Genomic DNA, 19,815 nt, shown 5'->3' on the forward strand with positions numbered 1-19,815 from the left:
GGGAGGCGTTCCTCACCGCTCTCACAGTACAGTGCTATAGATGCTGCTGTGAGGAGGGGCGTTCCTGACTGACTATCAGAAACACCCTTCTGACAGTGAAGAGCTAAGGTACTGGCACCGATAGCTCTTCACTGGGGGCACAGAACAGGAAATGAATTCAGCGCACTATGTGCTTTCTAGCGGTGTATTAAACCACATGTCCCCAAATGGTGAAAGGTCCTCTTTAAGCTGAAGATCAGGTATAGGTCCTTCCAGGCACACACACACAGCAGAGCGCTACCTTAGTCGTCATCATCAGCTACTTACCATATTCAATGCCCATCGCTAAATGGGACCTCGACCACTGTGCGTGGTCTCATGTGGAGTCACTCCACACCTAAACCTCCACCTCGAACGCAAACAGCAGAACATCATTATGTTTTCTGTATTTTATATTAAAAAAAAACTAGCAGTTTACAACAAATCCAAAAGAAATATAAAACCCGGCAATAGTAACAACTGTAAACGACATCCTTCATAAACTGCGCAATGGTCAGGGTGGTGGAGATACAAGTTAAAGGTCTATCACCCTGCTAAAGACCAAATGACCTCATATTATTATTAACCCTCAGTGTTCCCAGAAACATCTGTACCATATGGACCACAAAATGGTTGGAATTTCCTACCCACCTACGGGTCCAATGACCAGATGCAGTTAAGATGGGATCATTACTCCTGCATATGGGAGGTGATTTGGGGCTGTATTACAGTCCATATACTATGGTCACATTACACCCATCAGGATAGGGTCGTAAAGGGGTATGGTTATAGCTACAGGATAATCCATAAATGTCTTAAAGACGTGGGTCCCATCTCTGAAAAGTGAGCAATTTTGTACCTGTCTGTGGCGAACCGTTTTTTGTTTTTTTTTTTAACCGGACACAAAGTCCTTCATGTCCAATTTTGTGTCCGGTTAAAAAAAACAAAACAGTTTCGCCGCAGACCGGTACAAAACGCTTACGGACATTCACTTGAATGGGTTTGTAAACTGACTGCCTGGTTTCCGTCCCCTGTCCAGTTTCTCAGGGCAGAAGACAGAAACCCAGCAGGATTGCTTAAAGTGGACACGGGCGCAGAGGTGAACCCGCCCTAAATTGAGTGAAACTGAGCATAGACAATCCTCTCTTCCTTACACGGGGCCCCATTCTCAGGATAGATAAAGGTTTCAGAAGCGGGATCTGCATCTATTAGGCTTTGTTTTTTGTTTTTTTTTTCCATATCCTGTGGATACAGCCATATAGAAAGATGGGGGTGCCCTTTTAGCTGAGGATCATTGAAACGTTTTCTCTTCTTTGACAAGGGCTATGACATCATTCATAATGTCAAATAGAAAATTTTGACAACCTGGCTCATACAGTGTCTTGATAATCCATGACTTTTGACCTTTAGAGGCCTTGAAACTCTGTGTCATATCACTTAACGTATCTCCAGCATTTTTCACCACTTCCTTAACCCTATGGACATTTCTGTTATGGTCCAGGGCTGCCAGTTGCGTGCGTGCTACCATAGAGTCCATGAAGAAATGTAATGACTTTGGACGATACTTAAGGCAAGTGGTACGATAGATCTCTAACTCTCCTGCGTGACATAGGAAAGACAATTCTTTTATGTCCTTTAGCAGATTGGTATTTTCTACAATTTTTTTCAGTTCTTCATGGGCAACCGAACCTTCCTCCAACCAGTTTGTATTGTTCACCACTTCTTTAGGGAGCGGAGGATGATGACACGCTTTGCAGTCACTATCACTGTCCCACCTGTGAACATTGGCGACATGCTGAATAACCGATTTCCATTTCTGGATCAATAAATCAGGGTTATTACAACATGTGCAAGAGCTCCACCAAATATGGTTTTTGATGGCCTCCACCCACTGATATAGGATTTCACAGTCTTTATGTTTGGCTGCCATTAAAACCTCATTGCCAATTGATTTGGATAAATGCCACAGATCAAATTTATGTGCGATACCTGGATACTCGTCCTTAAGAATTTCTTGAATAGCAATACTTCGGTCAGTGACGACCATCTTCACTTTGGCATTCATAGTCTGGAGTTCACCCATTGCCTTCTGAAATCCTACTTTTTCTAGCCCTTCCAATGTCACTTGTGGAGTAACCGGCTCCACCGATAATGAACAGATTTTTTTACTAGCCACGTCCATCAAGGAGTATATAGAATACTTAGCAGAAAATCCAGGATTGTCCAATTGTCGATCTCCTGCCAAGCAAAGTGGTCTTTCCTGGACACTTCGTATGACGGCCTTTTGTTCCTCCCTCCAGTGATGTCTAATGGCCGGATACAGGTACATAGATTGATGTCTGTAATAGGAAGCTTTGTCTATGGATTTCACATTCAGCAATTTAAACATATGTTGGGATTTCACAAAACTAGAACCACTACATAGCACTGCGGCCGATAACAGAACATTTCCCAATGGTTCATATCCATGTCTTGGCTGGCTTTCCCACAGTAAACTTGTATGACCAGACCGGCAACGAACTTCTATTGACAAATAGGATCCAATGGTTTCCTTTCTGTATTGTGTAAGTGGTGACGTACATTTGGTTTTGGACATACATGGGATCATCATTATCAGTTTTTTGAGACAGGAATCAAAAACAATATACTTTTCTTCTTCTACAGGATTCTCCACTGGTGAATCCAAGTCCTGGAAGACCTGCTTTACGTCATCTTCATCTTCTCCATCACTTGGCACTAAGAATGATTCATCCTCATCCTCACTCAGTTCATTGACATGGAACGAGAAGTCACTTGGGTCTTCTGGTTCCTCATCAGTCTGCATGGCCGATGTTTCCCATGAAGTTGGATTTCCACAAACTGGAGATACTGGTTTATTTGGTATGAAGGAAATATGTTGTGATACAAAGTCAATGATATTTTGTGAAGGAGTAGAAATTGGACATTGATCCTCTTCTGTTTTTATGTTGGTTTCCATTTTCAGTTTACTGTTAACATCTGGTGTTGTGAAGGAACCTCTGGAAGCTGCTGGGAATAAGACGTCTTCGTTCTCTTTTTTAATGGAGATTACTTGTCCGATATCGGTAGACGTAGGTGCAGATACATCTACTTCAGAATCTGGAAAGTACTCAACTTTGACAAGATTTAAATTAAAAGATTCCAAGTCATAGCCCGGGTCGTTGTCATCGTCACTTGACCCGGAAGAGCTGCAGTCAGTAAATCCTCCATCTTCTGGGTTACCAGTGGAAACAGTTCCACGTGAGTTCTTAGTTCGCTTGCTTGGTACTAACAAGGTGCACATAGTTTTACGATGTTTTGTGGCTATTTTAGTTTGCGTTTGCATATTTCTTGTCCTTTGGTATGGGTCAGTGGAAATACAGCAACTTCTCCGATTTGTGATAAAATCAGTGTTAACACCTTTGTCGACCATTAAAGGCCTCAGACCCATTGGTTTAACCAGTGATGTGCTGCTTGCTAGAAAAATAGCTTTATTTGTATTAGCAGATGTTTGGCTGACGCAATGGTTAGACACAACACTTGGGCTAGACGAGGGTGCAGTGGTGGGTCTGGAGGACGCCGTTTTCTCTTCCAACTTTCTTTTCTTGGATGTCGGCTGGGAATTGGGGATGGCAGCTTGAGAAGTAGGCACTGTAAGGGGAATATGGACAACAGATGTAGGGGGCGCTTGCTGTGTCACACTAGATGATGTTGATGAGGTAGTGGATGGAGTTTTGGGGCTTACAGGTATAGCTTCTTGCCTAGATGGAGTATCCAAAGTCAAGTCAGCTTTTTGGAGAGCAGCAGAAGAATCAACATGTTGGGGAACCAAAGAGGTTTGCTGAAGCGTGGATTGCGAGGATATCTTTGGATGACCAGCAGGATTTTTAATACAATACGTATGTACTACATCCGAGAAAGGTAGATTCTGGCTCTCTGCAGGTAGCGCAGATGGGATGCGTTGGCCACTAGAGGAGCTCGATGGCCATGACACAGGTGAAATATCTGTTGAAACTGCAGATGGTTTTATTGAATCGAAAATAGTTGGGACCGCATCCTTTCTTAAAGTCCTACGGTGGCCATCATAGTGGTAACAGTCATGTGTAAAGTGCAAGGAACATATTCTATAGGTGTCATATACCTTTCCTAGATATACTTTCTCAACCATTTGGTCAATGTCGGCACCGTATTGTCCTGACTGTTGCAGCCAATGCTTGATTCTTTCAGGTTCTTTTGGAAAGCAGTGAAGAGTTACGGAAGCATCGCCCTTCTTCCATCTGAAACCACAGCCGCGAACAACACAGCCTGGCATGGTGAGGTTCCTACATAACAAAAGAAAAAACAAGAAAAAACAGTACAACAAGCAGTGAGGTGAAGTACTAAAATATAGGTTAAAATGCGATGACATTGAAGACAGTGACAATAATACATATATAGGTCATACTGTGAGTCAAAATATGGCAAAACAGAAACAAATGCATTTGGTATTAAAGGGATTTTATTGTGCAATTGTAGTATAAGGTTGGTGTAGTCATAATCCTACTGACCCACATAATAAAGGCAGCGCTTTAAAAGGGGGTAAACTCTCAAGTAGGGTGCAAGACTATCGAAAAACACTAAGGTGATGCAGCACTCGATGGATGAATAAACTTGGGACATCGATCTGGGGATAGAAAACCCCTTTAAGGCTGATGCCTCACATTGAGGAAACAAAGCTTTTATTTGTTGCAGATTTTGTTGTGTTTTTTTTGAGCCAAAGCCAAGAATGGCTACAGATTGAAAAGGAAGTCTATGGAAAGCTTTTATAGTTCTACCTTTTGCTGAATACACACCTGGCTTTGGATCAAAAAAATGCAACAAAACCTGCATCCAAAAAAGCTGCATTTCCGCAACGTGGGGCCTCAGCCTAAAACTCATCCACTACACTGCAATTCTACATCGCAGTGGGTTACCCACCGCCGATTTTGCAGTGGATATGCCACATGTGTCCCCAGACTTAGTCAGTTATATGTACACCAGAAATGGTGCCACTGAAAATAAGAATCACTCGGCAATCTACATATGAGGAATAACACTATGTAACTTGCTGTCTGGAATTTCTAGCAGCTTTCCCCAGCGCAGGCTCCATCTCCAATTCTCGGTTCTCCTAATCTGTTGGTTGAAGACTAGCTGCTATGATGTCCCCTGTTCATCTAACTCATTCCCCATCAGCAGGATATATAGGACATTAAAGAGAAGTGCTGACCTGCATTGATGTGAATAAAGCAATAGGGGTGAGATAGAAACTTGATATTTATCTGCATTAGCCACTGCCGGGGTCTCTTCTCTCTCACTCGACTTCTATGTAATCTTATACTCTGTGAGACCAGTCAGTCTTTTTCTAGCAAGATAGTCTAAGCAAATATTTTGGTGAATGTCAATTTAGTAGGGAGGGGAGCAAGAAAATATTTTTTTTTTCTCAGATAACATAAATGACAAAGTTTCTTATATTTACATCCGCTATTGACCTATGTAGTGGTTGATAGGGTTGAGCGATCGTGTAATTCCGAACACGATCTTTTTAAGTGGGATCGAGATCGGTGATTATTTCCCACAATGCTTTGCTACTGGCCAAGTATTGTGGGAAAAGCTAACAATGTTAGCCTTCACACTGAGTATACGCTCCGCTCATACTGAACATAGTGTATACTCAGTGTGAAGGCTCCGCTGCGGTTCCATAGGAATGAATGGAAGCAGCCAGCACACAGCCTTAACCCCCTGCGTGCCGGCTACAACCATTCATTCTAATGGGAGACTAGCTAACATCTCTAGTAGCTACTTACCTGCAGAGATGGCTGGTCCGGTGCCCGGTGATCTTGGTCTTCTTCGCCTCGCTGCCCCCACCTCCGAGGTTAGTGTTAAAGAGCTAGGAAAAAGGCGGGGCTTGTGGCTTAGGAGAGTGTGGGCGGGTACAGGGCAGGGGAGACGTGACGTCTCCCTTCCCAGTACCTGCCCACACTCTCCTAACCTGGGAGGCGGCGGCGAAGAAGAACGAGAACACCGGGCACCGGACCAGCCATCTCTGCAGGTAAGTGGACACCAGGGGAGACTAAGTAGCCAGAGGATTAAAAAATAAATCCTCTGGCTACTTAGTAATTAAAAAAAAATCACTACACAGCGCAAATTCTAACAATTAAAGCGTTCAATTGTTAGATTCCATGCTCTATAGTGAATAGGATTGTTTTTAAAATCCGATCTCCGATTAGTAAAAAAAATCCCATTGACTTGCATTGGGATCGAGATCGGGTTCGAATGAAAAATGATCGGAAATCAGATTTCAAAATCGATCCTGAAAAGTCAAGATCGGCTCAACCCTAGTGGTTGACAAAATGTTAGTGATCATTTAAGAACTGGGTCAACTTTAATTTTTTCTTTCTTTGTGCCTTCTAAAAAGCCTAACTTTTTAATTTGTTCTTCAACATAGCTGTAAGAGGGCTTGTATTTTTTTTTTTTTATTGTCACCATTTAAAGGGGTTTTGTCATTCCAGACAGATGGATGAGTGGCAACGACTGGGACCCTCAGCGATCGAGAAAATGGGAGCTTGAAAGTCCCCCTGCATTCTCCATGTGAATGAAATGCAAGTGCGCCCCAATTCATTTATATGGGGCTTCCTAGACCACACTCTTTGGAAGACCCACAGAAAGAATGGCGTACCAGTTGGCAAGTATTTTGGTGCTTCATTCATCTGGAGGATACAGGAGTAATTTCACCTCAAATTTTCCTGAATGCTGGTGGTCCAAGCAGTCAGACCCTCAGTGATCTAAGACTTCTTCCATGTTTTCTGGATAAGGTACATGTGACTGTAATGACAAAAGTCCTTTTATTCCATATAATGCATTTATAAAACAATTCACAGGTTACAGGTTACCTTTATTCTGTGAGTTAATACGACTATGACGCTACCAAATTTGTAAACATTTCTTTGTGTTGCCATATTCTGACTCATAACTTCATCTATGGCAAAAGAAAAAAGTCATGTGAGGGTTGTTTTTTTTTGGGAGGTCAGCTGTAGTTTTTATTGGCGCTAACTTGCTCCTGCACCTTTAGAATGGTAGCAATTAACGCCTGATTTTCAGGACATAATCTGGGAATAATAGCCAAACCAGAATAACTCCTCCAGAAGAGGATTCTTTTATTTTTTGGAAGAGTTCTTCTGCCTTGGCTATTATTCCCAGATTATCTCCTAAGGCTTCTTTGAAAAGCATGCATCAATTTACAAGGAGCTATTGTCCAAAAAGTGGCGTTAGGAACAAGTTTCTTTTTATCACCAATGAGGTCTTAGGCTACATTCATACTACCGTTGTTAATGTCTGTTGCTGTCATCAGTCATAGGATAACAGCTATGGACATTAAAGAGGACCTTTCATGGTTTGGGGCACATGCAGTTCTATATACCGCTGGAAAGCCGACAGTGCACTGAATTCAGCGCACTGTCGGCTTTCCCGATCTGTGCCCGTGTAAAGAGCTAGCGGTGCCGTGGCTCTTCACAGTTAGAAGGGCGTTTCTGACACTCTGTCAGGAACGTCCTTCTCCACAGCAGTGCCAATAGCGCTGTACAGTGTGAGCAGGGAGGAACGCCCCCTCCCCTCCTGATAATACTTGTCTGTGGACGAGCACTGTGAGCAGAGGGAGGGGGCGTTCCTCCCCGCTCACACTGTACAGCGCTATAGGCGCTACTGTGCAGAAGGACGTTCCTGACAGAGTGTCAGAAATGCCCTTCTGACTGTGAAGAGCTACGGTACCGGCACCGCTAGCTCTTTACACGGGGCACGTATCGGGAAAGCCGACAGTGCACTGAATTCAGCGCACTGTCGGCTTTCCAGCGGTGTATAACACCGCATGTGCCCAAATCCATGAAAGGTCCTCTTTAATTGTAGCAGAGTGTCTGTTCCCATTGACTCGATTGTAATCAAGATGGTGGACACTTTCTTCCATCATGTTTGCTTACTTTTGTAACAAAAGCAAAAGTCCTGTATAAAGGTCTGTCTTATTCCAGAAAAGTAAACAAAGATGATGGACGAAAACTTCTGTCATGTTTTTTACATTGGGGTGAAAGCAGACAGACAAGCAATGGAGGGGGGCTTCAAGCAGCTCTTTTCTCTCCGTATGTTTCGTGTGGAAACCACACGGACCCCATTATAGTATATGGAGTCTGTGGGTTTCCTTAGGTAACCGGTTTTTTTATACGTATAAGTTTCCTTTTGGGGTGTCTCCAAGTGGACTCGCTGAACGGTAACCCCAACACAGATGTGAACCGGGTCTTATTGTAAGGATTGTTTACTCACTTCAATTCCAAATATCAGCTATCAAGCCTCTGATGATCAAACTGTGATAAGCGCGACATACAAGGAGAACGTCCAGCATATCCAACAGGAGCATCAGCGCTAGGAGAAATGAACACACATGGTGAGTACAAACAGTAACCAAAGATACAGAAGTATATTAAGTCATTAGTGTGATAAAATAGCCATGTCATGACGACAACTGATGACACTGATGGTAGCTATAAACCACATTTATAGTAAAGACAGCTGTATGCAAGGCATAACAGCCAATACAAGAGAGGAAGTAATACCGTACAACTATCTGGTGGGTTATACGTCAGACTAAGTAACACTCAGAGATGTAAAGACTGCAACAGCTAGGACAATGCAAACAGTGCCAAAATATTGTCCAAAAAAAACCAAATTACTTTTTAAAGAGACCTGCCTTAATTCAAGTATGCAGCATCTTACATAGACCTCACATCCAGCATGTACTACTGGGAAGACGACATTCACAGTACTCCAGAATAAAAAAAAAAAAAAAAATAACTAGGAGACATTGGATCCTAAACTGGAAAACTTTAGGAGCCACAAAATTTTTTAGTCACAGTATCATGTAATGCTCTCCCAAGTGCCTCCTCCCACAGTATATATAATATATATAATGCTATCCCCACAGTCTATATATTGCTCATCCCAGTGTCCCCCACAATATTATATATTGCTCCCTCCAAAGCCTCCCACAATATATATTGCTCATCCCAGTGTCCCCCACAGTATATATAATGTTCTAAAGTGTAGGAGGGAGCAGGTTGCAAATTCTGTATCAGGGGTCTGAGAATGAATGGCGGGATAAAGAATGCAATAACCGCAAACATATGTGAAAACATTTTCTTGAATGGTGAGAAATATACAAGATAAGTAGTATATTAGAATGTGATAACATTTGTCTTCACAATAATCTGGAAAGCCCTTTATAGAGGACCTTTCATACCCTATGAGATGTTACCGTATTTTTCGGACTATAAGACGCACTTTTTTTCCTCCCAATATGGGAGGAAAATGTGTGTGCGTCTTATAGTCCGAATGCAGCGTGTGCAGCGTCTGTGTCCCGTCTGTGTGAATCAAAAGGAGAGCAGCACGGTGCCTGCCTGCTCTGCCCCTCCTTCCCTGTCTGTGTCGTGTGTTTGCAGGAGCGAGATCTGAGAGGCAGGGAAGTAGGGGCGGGCCAGACAGGTGAAGGAAGCGTGGTTTCAAGCTTGCCGAGAAAACCACGCCTCCTTCTCCCGTCTGGCCCGCCCCTCCTTCACTGCCTCTCAGATCTGGCTCCGGCAATGAAGCCACACAGACAGGGAAGGAGGAGCGGGCCAAACGGGAGGAGGAGGCGTGGTTTTCTCGGCAAGCTTGAAACCACGCCTCCTTCACACGTCTGGCCCGCCCCTCCTTCCCTGTCTGTGTGGCTTCATTGCCGGAACAAGATGTGAGAGGCAGTGAAGGAGGGACGAGCCAGACAGGTGAAAGAGGTGTGTTTTCAAGTTTGCTTAGAAAACCACACCTCCTTCACCCGTCTGGCCCGCCCCTTTTTCTCTTCTTGCATAGCTTCACTGCAGGGTGTCTCTTTCCATCCATGGATGAGATAGATTAGATATAGATAGATAGATAGATAGATAGATAGATAGATAGATAGATAGACAGAAAGACAGACAGACACAGACAGACAGACAGATAGACGGATAGATAGATAGATAGATAGATAGATAGATAGACAGATAGAGATATATGTTCAAATCACCCCCATATCCCTAGAATACATATAAAACAAAAACATTACTGTGAAACACATACACATTTGGTATCCCTGTGTCCGAAAGCCCCCGGTTCTATTTACATTGGTGAAATATTATATTATTAGGTTATTAAATATTTCACCAATTTTTTTTCCTTGAAATTTTTTTTTTTCCCTATTTTCCTCCTCTAAAACCTTAGTGCGTCTTATGGTCCGAAAAATACGGTATATGTTATATACTGCTGTGCTGAATGCAGTGCACTTTCGATTTTGCAGGTATGTGCCCCCTTTGAAGAGATATTAGTACGGTTAGTTTTGCACGGCCAGAGGCCAGCGATGATGCTGAGCTGTGAGGACGGCTCCTCTCTCCTCTGACCAAGCAGTGATATCTCTGGAAGCGGGAACACATTACAGCAGTATATAATATGTCACATGACAGGTACTCTGTATGTATAATCAGATTTTATTCACATTTTTCAAATACAACAGAAAAAAAAGGAAGACTTTTTAAGTACAAGGGGTCGTGTTGAGTTTAATTATAGTCTTACCTCCTTTTCGGCCACTAACTTCGTACATGTACATGTAGTGATATCACTGGGTTTCGTTCAAGATGCCCTTTAGTGGTTGCTGAAGTCAGTCCAGCCATATCTGGATCATTGGAATCATCATCATCACTGCCTGGACATCATCAGAAACCTGGGCAGACTGACTAGAGATGGAAAAGAAACCTTGTAAATGGAAGAAAGGTATATACATGTCAAACTGTGTGTGCTGAGAGTTTCTATATAGTAGAGGTGGCCTGTAACCTAGGCAATGAGCTGCAAACACTGAGGACACATATGCAGCAAGATAGATAAAGCAATGTACTGGGTAAAACACTTCTGTTATCTAAAGCCACAACATACAATCCTAGAGCTGGGAATATTGCTTTTTACAGGAGAGAGGACTTCCCAAACGGTGTGTGAAATCTGCATTGCACTCTCCAATTTTCTAGTGAACATAATCTTAGTGGCCAATTATTAATAGTAATGAAGTCATAAATCTGTGCTGTGTGAAGGTTGCAGACAATGGAGGATACACTGCTCATCACTTATGTATATTGTAAATATATGCATTCTGATGAATATGTCATAAATTGCTCTGCAACCAGGCTAAAGGGATTGCCCCACACAAGACACTTATGTCCTACCCACAGGATAAGTGTCAGATTGGTAGGGGTTCAACTCCATGAACTCCCACTGATGCAGAGAACAGGGGCCCGCTAATCACTCACCTTTAATGTTGTGCTGTCGCACATCAGGTGTCTATGGGCCTATTGCAGATAGCAGACTGCCAAACTTGTCTATTCTGGCAGGCCCATAGACATTAAGGGTAAGTTCACCAGGTTCCGATCCAAAAACCAGGTAGTCGCGATTGAAAGCCACGCACTCTGCTCCGGATTAGGCCCAATGAATGGGCCTAGTCCGGAGGAGGGAGTTTCTTCAGGCCGAATAGCGAGGCGACTCAGCCAGAAGAATGATCATCTCACTTCTTTTTTCCGGGAGCCGGAAGAAACGGTTCCAGGAAAAAAGACCTAAGCGGCTCCCATAGATTTGAATGGGAGCCGTCTTTTTGGTCAGCGTTTTGAGGTGGATACGGCCTCAAAACCCTGACCAAAAAACCCTGTGTGAACTTACCCTAATAGAGTGCTCCATTCCAGATGAGCTATTTGGGGCACCTGTTCTCATGATCACTGGGGTCCAAGAAGTCAGACTCGCCACCAATCTGACAAAATACTGTGGATAAACAATAAGTGATTTTCATGGGACAACTCCTATAAGACCCTTTAAAGGGGGTTGAACGGGAAGGGGGGGGTCTTATTTTATTTACTTATTTTTCCAGGTTCCAACCTTTGGTCACACAATTGAAACCAACACCTGTCCCCAGTCGCTCTGCCCTGCTTTTCAATAATAATAATAATTAAATAATCAATAATAATTTTTTTAAAAAAGTAAGACCGACCCTTGAAAATGGGAGAGGTGGTGGAACGACCCGGCGGCTGATTTTGATCACGTGATCTGGGGTCAGAACCATTACTAGCCTGGAACCCTCAAGGTACAGCCTCAAAAAACTGTGGTAGTAGTAAGTAAAATAAGTCTCCCTGGATATCCCCTCTAACACAAGGTGATACCGGTTTGGGTGAACGATTGTAGAAATGTTTGCTCCCCATTGATGCCAACAATAAGACGACCAGAAGCTAAGCTGGCAGTGATCGAATGTCAGATAAAAGTTTACAAACACCATTGTAGAAAAGCAGGACTTTTGTGAAAAATATTTTGTATACTCATCCAAAGGCCAGGGGAGGGTAAAAATAAGCTTATTTAGCTTTAAAAAAGAAGAAATGCTTATGGACAAGTAGAAGAAGTGTCACATTTGTGATTATTATTGTTTATTTATATAGCACCATTAAAGGGGTTGTCCCATCACAAGGATCCTATCTATACTGCTTGTTAATGTAAGACTTTTCCTAAATACACTGCTTCAGCAAAACTGCTTTGTTTGTCCACTATCTTACTTTATTAATTTTTTGGGGACACATCCCTTGACTTATCTGGTCATAAGTCAAGTGATGTATGTGCTGCTCTGAGGGGGGAGGGGCTAAGTGCACGGGAGCGAGCCTGGAGGGGGGGGGGAGTTTACTCTTTGGGGGGAAGGAGCCGCCAATACAGACCCGGCATCCGCTGTAATAAAGAGGCGGATGCTGGGGAGTGTAGACGCCGGCACAGGTGCACAGATGCCAGCAACATCGCTATGCTTCTGCCCTGCATGAAGCCAGCAGAGGCAGGAGCGATGCTGCTATTCCGGGGGGCGCGGAGGAGCGGAATAACAGCATCGCTTCTGCCTTCATGCAGGGCAGAAGCTTAGCGATGTTGCCGGCATCTGTGCCGGCGTCTACACTCCCCGGCATCCGCCTCTCTATTACAGCGGATACTGGGTCTGTATTCACATATGCGAAGCCAAGCGGCGAGATGCCGCTGGTCCTGCGTGCACACTCATAGACCAGTCTAGCCTTCACAATGCGAATACAGACCCGGCATCCGCTGTAATAGAGAGAGGCAGATGTCGGGTCTGTATTCGCATTGTGAAGGCTAGACTGGTCTATGAGTGTGCACACAGGGCCAGCGGCATCTCGCCGCTTGGCATTGCACATGTGACCCCGCCCACCAATGACGCAACAAAGCCGGAAGACAGAAGAATTTACAGCAATGAAGACTGGTGAGTATGCGACGTGCGAATACCCCTTTAATTCCCTGGTGCTTTACATTATTATATTAATTCCATGGTGCTCTGTACATTATTATATTAATCCCATGGTGCTCTGTACATTATTATATTAATTCCATGGTGCTGTACATTATTATATTAATTCCATGGTGCTGTACATTATTATATTAATTCCATGGTGCTGTACATTATTATATTAATTCCACGGTGCTGTACATTATTATATTAATCCCATGGTGCTGTACATTATTATATTAATTCCACGGTGCTGTACATTATTATATTAATTTCACGGTGCTGTACATTATTATATTAATTCCATGGTGCTGTACATTATTATATTAATTCCATGGTTCTGTACATTATTATATTAATTCCATGGTTCTGTACATTATTATATTAATTCCACGGTGCTGTACATTATTATATTAATTCCATGGTGCAGTACATTATTATATTAATCCCATGGTGCTCTGTACATTATTATATTAATTCCATGGTGCTGTATATTATTATATTAATTCTATGGTTCTGTACATTATTATATTAATTCCACGGTGCTGTACATTATTATATTAATTCCACGGTGCTGTACATTATTATATTAATTCCATGGTGCTTTACACACACTACACAAAATATACTAACAGATATAATACTAACAATGACCGACTGGCAGTGCGACACACTATACCTCTGCCCTGTGACCTATGCTGACAATCACTGGATGTGACCATTGGGGCAATTATATTAGTACAGTGATGGAAATGGAGATGAATACGGAAGGGAGTGGGGACCATCAGCACTCAGTGCTGCAGAGGATGACAAATGCGTTTAACCTTATAGGTATATTATATACTGTGGCTTTTTAGGATATAAATATATATATATATATAACACACACACACATGCACGCACACATACATTTTAGTTATATATATATTCACACACAAAGTGAAAAAGATAGCTCTGTATATATATATATATATATATATATATATATATATATATATATATACACCCACCCACATATACACATAGAGAGAGAGCTTTGTACACACACGTATTTCCAATGACACACACAGAGCCCCTTCCTCTATCCTGTCATGTCGGACACTATAATACACCTCCTTCCTGCCTCCCCCCGGGGTATCAGCCGCCATCACAGTCGGTCACTGTTTGCCCTCACAGAACTCACGTTCCACTTCCCTGGAGAAATCCCCGACCGAAACTTTCACCACAATATTCACCACGTGACGTCACGTACAGGGCGCTCGTAAGTCGCGGGTTGATGACGTCAGTAAACAGGAACGAATTACTATGAAAATGGTTGCGTCTAGAATGGAGTGGCTCCTGGTAGGTCCTCCCTCCAGTAGCTCCAATCTAGTCACCTCACTAGTGAACCGGCTAGAATGGAGTTACTGTAGGGAAGATCTACCAGGAGCCACTCCAATCTACTGTAGACAATTCACTAGTGAGGTGACTAGATTGGAGTTGCTGGAGGCAGGACCTGCTAGAATCAACTCCAATGTAGACTGTTCAGTACTGAAGTGACTAGAATGGAGTAGCTTAGAGGAGCTGCCGCCAGAAACTCCAATCTAGTCACCTCACTACAGGAGCAGCGAGAGTGGAGTGTCTATAAGAAGGAACCAGAACTGGCCAAGAGAGACATTGTATATGTATATGATATCAATAAGAATATAGGAAAAACACATTCCTGGACATAGATATATATATATATATATATATATATATATATATATATATATATCTATATATATATATATATATATATATATATATATATATAAAAAATTTTAAAAAAACTTGATAGTATTCAGTTCATAGTCAAGTTGTTGTTTTTTTTAAATATTTCCTACCCACTGGCTAACACAGTACGAGAACAAACATTTTCCTTATATATAGATAGATAGACCTATATATATTACATATATAGTTTAATATTTGCCATATGGTCTGAACAGGGCATTGACGCCGCAGCCTTACGTGTTTATTATAACTTGCGCCACTTTCTTGTTGTAAGTGATGATGGAAATATATGGCAATTAATAACTGATATAGAGGTAAATTCTGACATATCGCTGTGCGCCTGATTTATCAGTATATAGTTACTGAAGGTAGGTTCATGGTCTCAGTATATTCTGTAGTTGCTGTAGGTAGGTCCTCCTTGCAGTAACTCCATTCTAGCTGTCTCACTACAGAACTGACTAGAATGGAGTTGCTGCAGGTAGGTTCATGGTCTCAGTATATTCTGTAGTTACTATAGGTAGGTTCATGGTCTGGGTATATTCTCTATAGGTTATTCAGTATAGGACCTATGTCTTATGATAAGCTCCGCCTACAGTAATATTAATAAAACAAACATACATTTAAAAAAAAAAAATATTTTATTGAAATAAAACCATCCGCACAATCCTCATTATCCATTTAAAAAAAAACACCTCCACTAGTTACCAACATAGTCTATCAATTCCCCCTCCCCCTTACTTACCTGTCCTGGTCTAGTATTACCTGCTTTCATGGAATAAACCAGCCACTGTCATCTCATGTGATGGTGTTACTAGAGTAAAGACAAAATCACAGGTTCTACGTTGTTTAAAGAAGACCTTTCACGTCCTGGGGCACATGCAGTTTAATACACCGCTAGAAAGCCAACAGTGTGCTGAATTCAGCGCACTATCAGTTTTCCCTTTCTGTGGCCCTGGTGAAGAGCTATCGGTGCCGGTACCGTAGCTCTTCACTGTCAGAAGGGCGTTTCTTACTGTCAGTCATCTATAGTGCTGTACTGTGAGAGCGGGGGGCATTGCTCACCGCCCAGCGATGATGGACGAATACTATCAGGAGGGGATGTGGGCGTTCCTCACCTCTCTCACAGTACAGCACTATAGACGCTACTTTAAGGAAGGGCGTCCCTGACTGACTGTCAGAAACGTCCTTCTGACAGTGAAGGGCTACGGTACCGGCACCGATAGCTCTTCACCGGGGCACAGAACGTGAATTCAGCGCACTGTTGACTTTCTAGAGGTGTATTACACCACATGTGCCCCAGGAGGTGAAAGATCCTCTTTAAATCTAGCCACAAATTTAGTCCAGTGACCTTCTTTTTTATTTAATGGAGAACCAGAATGTGAGGCCTCCTCCTACTAAAAGGATAGTACCTCAGGATAGGTCATCAGTATTAGATGTGCAGGGGCCACTGCAGATCTCCGGTGCTGTACAAACTGTAGTGGTGAGTATAGGTACCACAGCGATGCACCATTACAAACTCTGTACCGGAGATATGCAGGGGTGTACACGTGTTGGGGTTCCCCTGCAGGCCTACCCTGAGAAAGTGGATAACTCCTTGAGGCTGGCGCACATGTGCAGGGTGTCCCAAAAAAATGTATACACATTTTAGCAGCTGATAACTCAATTATTTATTCTTTCTTTACAGACTGAACCCATTAAACTGAGTGATGGCATACAGACTTGACTTTGAAGAAAGGAAATTTATTCTAAGATGCTACTGGAAGTATGAAAACGCTGTAGAAGTGCAAAGACAATATAGGAGGGAGTTTAACAAAGAACCACTGGAATTAGAGATAAGTTTGAAGCTGATGGAACTGTTCAGGACATCCAAAAGAAGCGTTCCGGAAGACCACGTACCTCGACAAGCCCCATAAAAGAAGAAAGATGGGGCACCTCCACACTACCATGTGTTATTCTCAGGTCCCCACGTGTCCCATTCAGTCCATTCTTTTTGCATTGTTTGTTACACACACACATACTGTATATATATATATATATACAGTCCTATGAAAAAGTTTGGGCACCCCTATTAATCTTAATCATTTTTAGTTCTAAATATTTTGGTGTTTGCAGCAGCCATTTCAGTTTGATATATCTAATAACTGATGGACACAGTAATATTTCAGGATTGAAATGAGGTTTATTGTACTAACAGAAAATGTGCAATATGCATTAAACCAAAATTTGACCGGTGCAAAAGTATGGGCACCTCAACAGAAAAGTGACATTAATATTTAGTAGATCCTCCTTTTGCAAAGATAACAGCCTCTAGTCGCTTCCTGTAGCTTTTAATCAGTTCCTGGATCCTGGATAAAGGTATTTTGGACAAACAATTCAAGTTCAGTTAAGTTAGATGGTTGCCGAGCATGGACAGCCCGCTTCAAATCATCCCACAGATGTTCAATGATATTCAGGTCTGGGGACTGGGATGGCCATTCCAGAACATTGTAATTGTTCCTCTGCATGAATGCCTGAGGATTTGGAGCGGTGTTTTGGATCATTGTCTTGCTGAAATATCCATCCCCAGCGTAACTTCAACTTCGTCACTGATTCTTGAACATTATTCTCAAGAATCTGCTGATACTGAGTGGAATCCATGCGACTCTCAACTTTAACAAGATTCCCGATGCCGGCATTGGCCACACAGACCCAAAGCATGATGGAACCTCCACCAAATTTTACAGTGGGTAGCATGTGTTTTTCTTGGAATGCTGTTTCTTTTTGGACGCCATGCATAACGCCTTTTTTTATAACCAAACAACTCAATCTTTGTTTCCAAAATGAAGTTGGCTTCTCCAAATGTGCTTTTTCATACCTCAGGCAACTCTATTTGTGGCGTACGTGCAGAAACGGCTTCTTTCTCATCACTCTCCCATACAGCTTCTCCTTGTGCAAAGTGCGCTGTATTGCTGACTGATGCACAGTGACACCATCTGCAGCAAGATGATGCTGCAGCTCTTTGGAAGTGGTCTGTGGATTGTCCTTGACTGTTCTCACCATTCTTCTTCTCTGCCTTTCTGATACTTTTCTTGGCCTGCCACTTCTGGGCTTAACAAGAACTGTCCCTGTGGTCTTCCATTTCCTTACTATGTTCCTCACAGTGGAAACTGACAGGTTAAATCTCTGAGACAACGTTTTGTATCCTTCCCCTGAACAACTATGTTGAACAATCTTTGTTTTCAGATCATTTGAGAGCGGGCTGTCCATGTTCGGCGACCATCAAACTTAACTGAACTTGAATTGTTTTGTAGAAAGAAATGGTCCAAAATACCTTCATCCAGGATCCAGGAACTGATTAAAAGCTACAGGAAGCGACTAGAGGCTGTTATCTTTGCAAACGGAGGATCTACTAAATATTAATGTCACTTTTCTGTTGAGGTGCCCATATTTTTGCACCGGTCAAATTTTGGTTTAATGCATATTGCGCATTTTCTGTTAGTACAATAAACCTCATTTCAATCCTGAAATATTACTGTGTCCATCAGTTATTAGATATATCAAACTGAAATGGCTGTTGCAAACACCAAAATATTTAGAACTAAAAATGATTAAGATTAATAGGGGTGCCCAAACTTTTTCATAGGACTGTATATATATATATATATATATATATATATATATATACACATACTGTACATATCATGGAGGCTTCAGATCCGGGAGGTCAATTATTACCATCTCCCAGTACACGCTTGGCATTCTACCTCCCAGAGGACACAATCCGCAGCAGAACTATCACCCAATTATATCGACAACCCAGCAGGAGCCACAATTATTATTATTTCTTTCTAGTCACGTCCAATGTCAGCATTATAAAAAAAGTATTTGCCCCCTTCCAGAATCATTATTTATGAGTGTAAATGGATATACTTTCCTCCTGTATTTGTAGTGCAGAAGTCTCGCCCCTAGCCATTGGGGGTAGCTGGTTACTTAGATCCAAAAAGCCCCAAGATGTCCCCGTAGGACAGAGGCAGGGTCTTCAGTATGGCACCTGTGAACCGAGTAGGGTCCAGTACGTAGACAATGGGGCTGAGCCACAGAACTACCATTGGAGAGGCTAGACAATGTTGCAGACAGAAAAATGGAAAAGAGTCCATGTTGCTAGTTGGGATGGGTACAGCACAGATCCAGTTGTGAACCCTCAACAACATGGAAGACGTCATCTTATCAAGAGACTGAGTTGGCCTGGAGCCTGGTAACCTGGAGGACAAACCTGAGTTTGTCCTTGTGACGTAAGAGACCAGCTTGTAGGCCGTGGGTTGAAGACCAGAGGCAAAGACAGCAGAGATACTGCCAAAAACGGCCTATAGAGTCACGTGTAGGGGTGGGATGAAGCCGCTTCTCCCCAGTTCTGTTGATCTACTTGTTAAATATTTGGCAGGTTTGCAAAGACAGTGATAAAAGGTTCCACCGACATGATTCTGAGCCTCCGGTAGAGCATGAAGCCATAGGCCTCCTGCCCTACCACTCTGATATATACGTTAACAGTACCCTGCGGTCTACAAGGTGCGAGGAGAACAAACAAGTTACGTGTCCTGGTGCAGGTGGTGGAATAATGTCACTGCCTTGTGTCCCCCATGTCTGGTCACTCATGTCCTCTCAGAGCTCCCGGTACCTTGTATGTGGCTCACAATCTG

General features: G+C 42.6%; 1 protein-coding gene across 2 annotated transcripts; it reads right to left on the bottom strand.

Annotated features, from left to right (window-relative positions):
* Positions 1–487: 487 nt before the first annotated feature.
* Positions 488–14,655, bottom strand: LOC142213204 (uncharacterized). Of its 2 annotated transcripts, XM_075281459.1 has the most exons (4): positions 14,568–14,655; positions 10,654–10,814; positions 8,341–8,439; positions 488–4,337 (listed from the first exon to the last, which is right to left on the bottom strand). In XM_075281459.1, exon 4 carries the CDS (start codon positions 4,325–4,327, stop codon positions 1,310–1,312), a length of 3,018 nt encoding a protein of 1,005 aa, XP_075137560.1. In that variant the 5' UTR covers positions 4,328–4,337; positions 8,341–8,439; positions 10,654–10,814; positions 14,568–14,655; the 3' UTR covers positions 488–1,309. The 2 variants fall into 2 exon arrangements, with proteins under 2 accessions (XP_075137560.1, XP_075137562.1); XM_075281461.1 differs by lacking the exons at positions 8,341–8,439; positions 10,654–10,814; positions 14,568–14,655 and adding an exon at positions 6,924–6,994.
* Between the last annotated feature and the right edge of the window lie 5,160 nt (positions 14,656–19,815).

The sequence above is a fragment of the Leptodactylus fuscus genome, chromosome 7 (assembly GCF_031893055.1).
Source record: "Leptodactylus fuscus isolate aLepFus1 chromosome 7, aLepFus1.hap2, whole genome shotgun sequence".
Lineage (NCBI taxonomy): Eukaryota > Metazoa > Chordata > Amphibia > Anura > Leptodactylidae > Leptodactylus > Leptodactylus fuscus.